The sequence below is a fragment of the Ciona intestinalis genome, unplaced genomic scaffold, assembly GCF_000224145.3.
Source record: "Ciona intestinalis unplaced genomic scaffold, KH HT000132.1, whole genome shotgun sequence".
NCBI lineage: Eukaryota > Metazoa > Chordata > Ascidiacea > Phlebobranchia > Cionidae > Ciona > Ciona intestinalis.
In genome coordinates, this window is record NW_004190454.1 from 807 (window position 1) to 4624 (window position 3818).

At 36.6% G+C, this 3818-nt stretch overlaps 1 protein-coding gene across 1 annotated transcript; it reads left to right on the plus strand.

Annotated features, from left to right (window-relative positions):
* Window positions 1-1580: 1580 nt before the first annotated feature.
* LOC113475167 (abnormal spindle-like microcephaly-associated protein homolog) lies at window positions 1581-3813 on the plus strand (the record flags this gene model as incomplete). The annotated part of the gene is made up of 2 exons (XM_026838950.1): window positions 1581-1809; window positions 3064-3813. Coding segments are annotated over exons 1-2 (816 nt in total), but the record flags the coding sequence as incomplete, so codon positions are not given.
* Between the last annotated feature and the right edge of the window lie 5 nt (window positions 3814-3818).

A 3818-nucleotide genomic window follows, 5' to 3' on the forward strand; every position in this document is an offset into this window, starting at 1 on the left:
GAGCTAAAAACAGGTTTAAAGTTGAACGTTTGCGATCAAGTAAAGAATTGTTCCATCTACAATGAATACTTCCATCTACAATGAATATTTATCTAACTACCTTTATCATTTAACAACGATAGATCAACAACGTTTGTTTGAACCGGGTTTAAACTAACGTTACTAACCTGTTCCAAGCATGATTACCGCATGTTCAAAGTGACGACTGTGACGTAAATAAGACAATTACGCATACGTAACAGCTATATAACAGATTCTGCACATGCGGTCAACGCATGACCAAGTACCATGCGGTCAACGCATGCCTAAATATCCGTTCTCTTATTGTCACGTCGTTAATTTTGATTTTCTTTACCGCAATGGTATACTTTTATGAGAACAATACAAAAATATTAATAAATTTAGTAAAAATACATATTTTTTTGTTAATTCGTGTACGGAGGCCGCCTCCGTGCTATTATTTCGTACGTAGGCGCCGCCTCCGCGCCTACGCGTACTCGGTGCCTATGGTAATGGGCCAACTCCGGTCTAAATCACAGGTCCCATGGTGTGCCTCACTGTAGGACCTCACCCATATAGAGTAGAATCTACATATACAATGTTAGGGTAATGGGTCAACTCCGGTCTAAATCCCAGTTCCCATGGCGTGCCTCACTGTAGGACCTCACCCATATAGAGTAGAATGTGCATATACAATGTTGGGGTAATAGGCCAACTCCGGTCTAAATCCCAGGTCCCATGGCATGCCTCACTGTAGGACCTCACCCATATAGAATAGAATGTGTATATACAATGTTGGGGTAATGAACCAACTCCGGTCTAAATCCCAGGTTAGCAAAGTAAAAGCTGTTTAGGTTTAAAACTGTTGTGTTAAAACATATGATGTCACCTCTGTTTCAAAAGTTCGGTTGCATATAACTTAGACACCGCTAATAATATTCTTTCATTTCAACCTCACTCATGTAGAATAGAAAATCAAATTTGTATTCAAATATATACATAGGGATGCACATTACAGAATTCCGAATCTGTAAGATCCGAATCCTTTGGTATTCGAATCTAATTACGGGATTCGGTCTTCTTATTAATGACGTCATCATGCGTCATCTCATACACTATATTAACAATTTTTAAAATTTAATATTTGGGAAAAAAAAAAAAATTTGTGTTTGTGGGACTTTCGAGAGTAAACGTTTTGCAACGTCTTTTCATAGCCTGCTATAGGTTTCATGACGCAAAAACTACCCAATAGTACAATTTTTGATCATTTTACAGCTCATGTTCCAACAAGGCGGGTATGAAAGAGTCAATAAACTGACTTATGTGGGTAAAATTATTTTTTCCTATAAATATAAAAAGATTCGAAATTCTAGATTCGGAATTCTAGATTCGAAATAAGGTATTCTAGGATATCCTAGAATACCTAATTATTCTGTAATGTGCATCCCTATATATACACCAACACTTCATGAATATTTTTACCCAACAAATACATAAACAACCCCCTAAATATTTGGCCCAATATATATATAATTAACACTTAAATATATGCCAACTTATAAATATTTTTACCCCAAATAACTTCCCCCCCCCCCCAGGTATTTGACCCTCCGCGCGTCATGTTTGGTCATCCAACGATGGTTTCGCCGAGTCACCCAAACACTGCCCTCTAGAGTTGAGTTGCGTCGTAAGCGACTCAGCGTTATTATCATTCAATCACACGTCAGGAGATTCTTGGCCAAGATGAATCAGCAAAAATTAAAACAAAACAATGACTTGCGGAAAAATCGAGCGGCTTCGATAATTCAGGTGAACTTATATTAAAACTCAATAAAAATTTATCCTTTATAGACTAGTTTCATTATTTTTAATGATTGAATATGATATAGTAGGTGGGGGTGGGACACCTTTTTGTTTGGTTTACTCTTTCCATTTGGTAGTAAACAAAGAACATTCAATGAACTATAAAACCATATCTTCAGAACTTCCACAGAATGTTGTTAATTGTTTAAAACACGATCAGGATATTTGGATATTATGTGTTAAAGGTGTCCCATCTTCCCCACTCTACTATATTAAAAAATTGTGGTTTTGGTATATGTAAAAACTAAAATATATTTTATTCTTTTTTTCTGGATTAAATACATTATTAAGAAGAGTCCATGGTTTTGGTAAATGAAATATGACAACACAGATTGTAGGAAACTTGTTCGTTCTTTGAGAGGTTTTATTATAAGTTTCCACAATAATGTGACTTTCTATAAATGTTTTATATTTGCATAATCTGGTATTACTACACCTGATCCTTTGTTAACTAATTGGGACGATAAAGTGGAAACATGGGCCATCTTACCCTAACTTAATACTTTCATAACCACCTTCATTTTAACCATTTCATATTTTAATGGCCGTCATTTTTCCGTTGAATTCCTTTTTCTGTGTTGTTTTAATTAATCTATTCTTCCCCACCATAATTTAAGCTTAACTTAATGTGCCGCACTATATAACTGGTGTCGTGGCAAAGAGTTTACAGGTTCAAGGCTCGTGTTTGGGTCATAAATTATAAATAGGCACGAGGTGTATGAAACAGAACATCCGTGTTATAACGACTGTCATTGCCCCGCCATGCGAGGATAAATAAGTTACATACGTGGTAACTTGTAAGCGGGCACGAGGTGTATAAAACAGAACACCCGTGTTATAACGACTGTCGTTGCCCCGTCATGCGAGGATAAATAAGTTACATACGTGGTAACTTGTAAGCGGGCACGAAGTGTATGAAACAAAACATCCGTGTTATAACGACTGTCATTGCCCCGCCATGCGAGGATAAATAGGTTACATACGCGGTAACTTGGAAGCGGGCACGAGGTGTATGAAACAGAACACCCATGTTATAACGACTGTTGTTGCCCCGCCATGCAAGAATAAGCAAGTTACATACGTGGTAACTTGTAAGCGGGCACGAGGTGTATAAAACAGAACACCCGTGTTATGACGACTGTCGTTGCCCCGCCATGATAAATACATACGTTTATTCATATATATCGTTTATTTCTTCAGCGCAAATGGAGAGCAACAAAAGCATCTCGTATTGAACGTGATCGATATTTAAGACTGAAGTCGTCGGTTGTTGTCATTCAATATTGCTGGCGAGGCTATTTGTTGCATAAGAAGTTCAACTTGGTGGAGGTTGCTACAGTTTCCATTCAACGCTGGTGGCGTGCCTGTCTAGGTGTGCGTCGTCGAGCTGCTATGACAATTCAATCAGCATGGAGATCATATAAAACAATGAAAACGGAACGTGAACGATATTTGTTGATTAAAAAATCAACGTCAACAATTCAATCAACATGGAGATCATATAAAACAATGAAAATGGAGCGTGAACAATATTTGTTGATTAAAAAATCAACGTCAACAATTCAATCAGCATGGAGATCTTATAAAACAATGAAAACGGAACGTGAACGTTATTTGTTGATTAAAAAATCAACGTCAGCAATTCAATCAGCATGGAGATCATATAAAACAATGAAAACGGAAAGAGAACGATATTTGTTGATTAAAAAATCAACTTCAACAATTCAATCAGCATGGAGATCTTATAAAACAATGAAAATGGAGCGTGAACGATATTTGTTGATTAAAAAATCAACGTCAACAATTCAATCAGCATGGAGATCTTATAAAACAATGAAAATGGAGCGTGAACGATATTTGTTGATTAAAAAATCAACGTCAACAATTCAATCAACATGGAGATCTTATAAAACAATGAAAACGCAACGGGAACGTTATTTGTTGATTAAAAAATC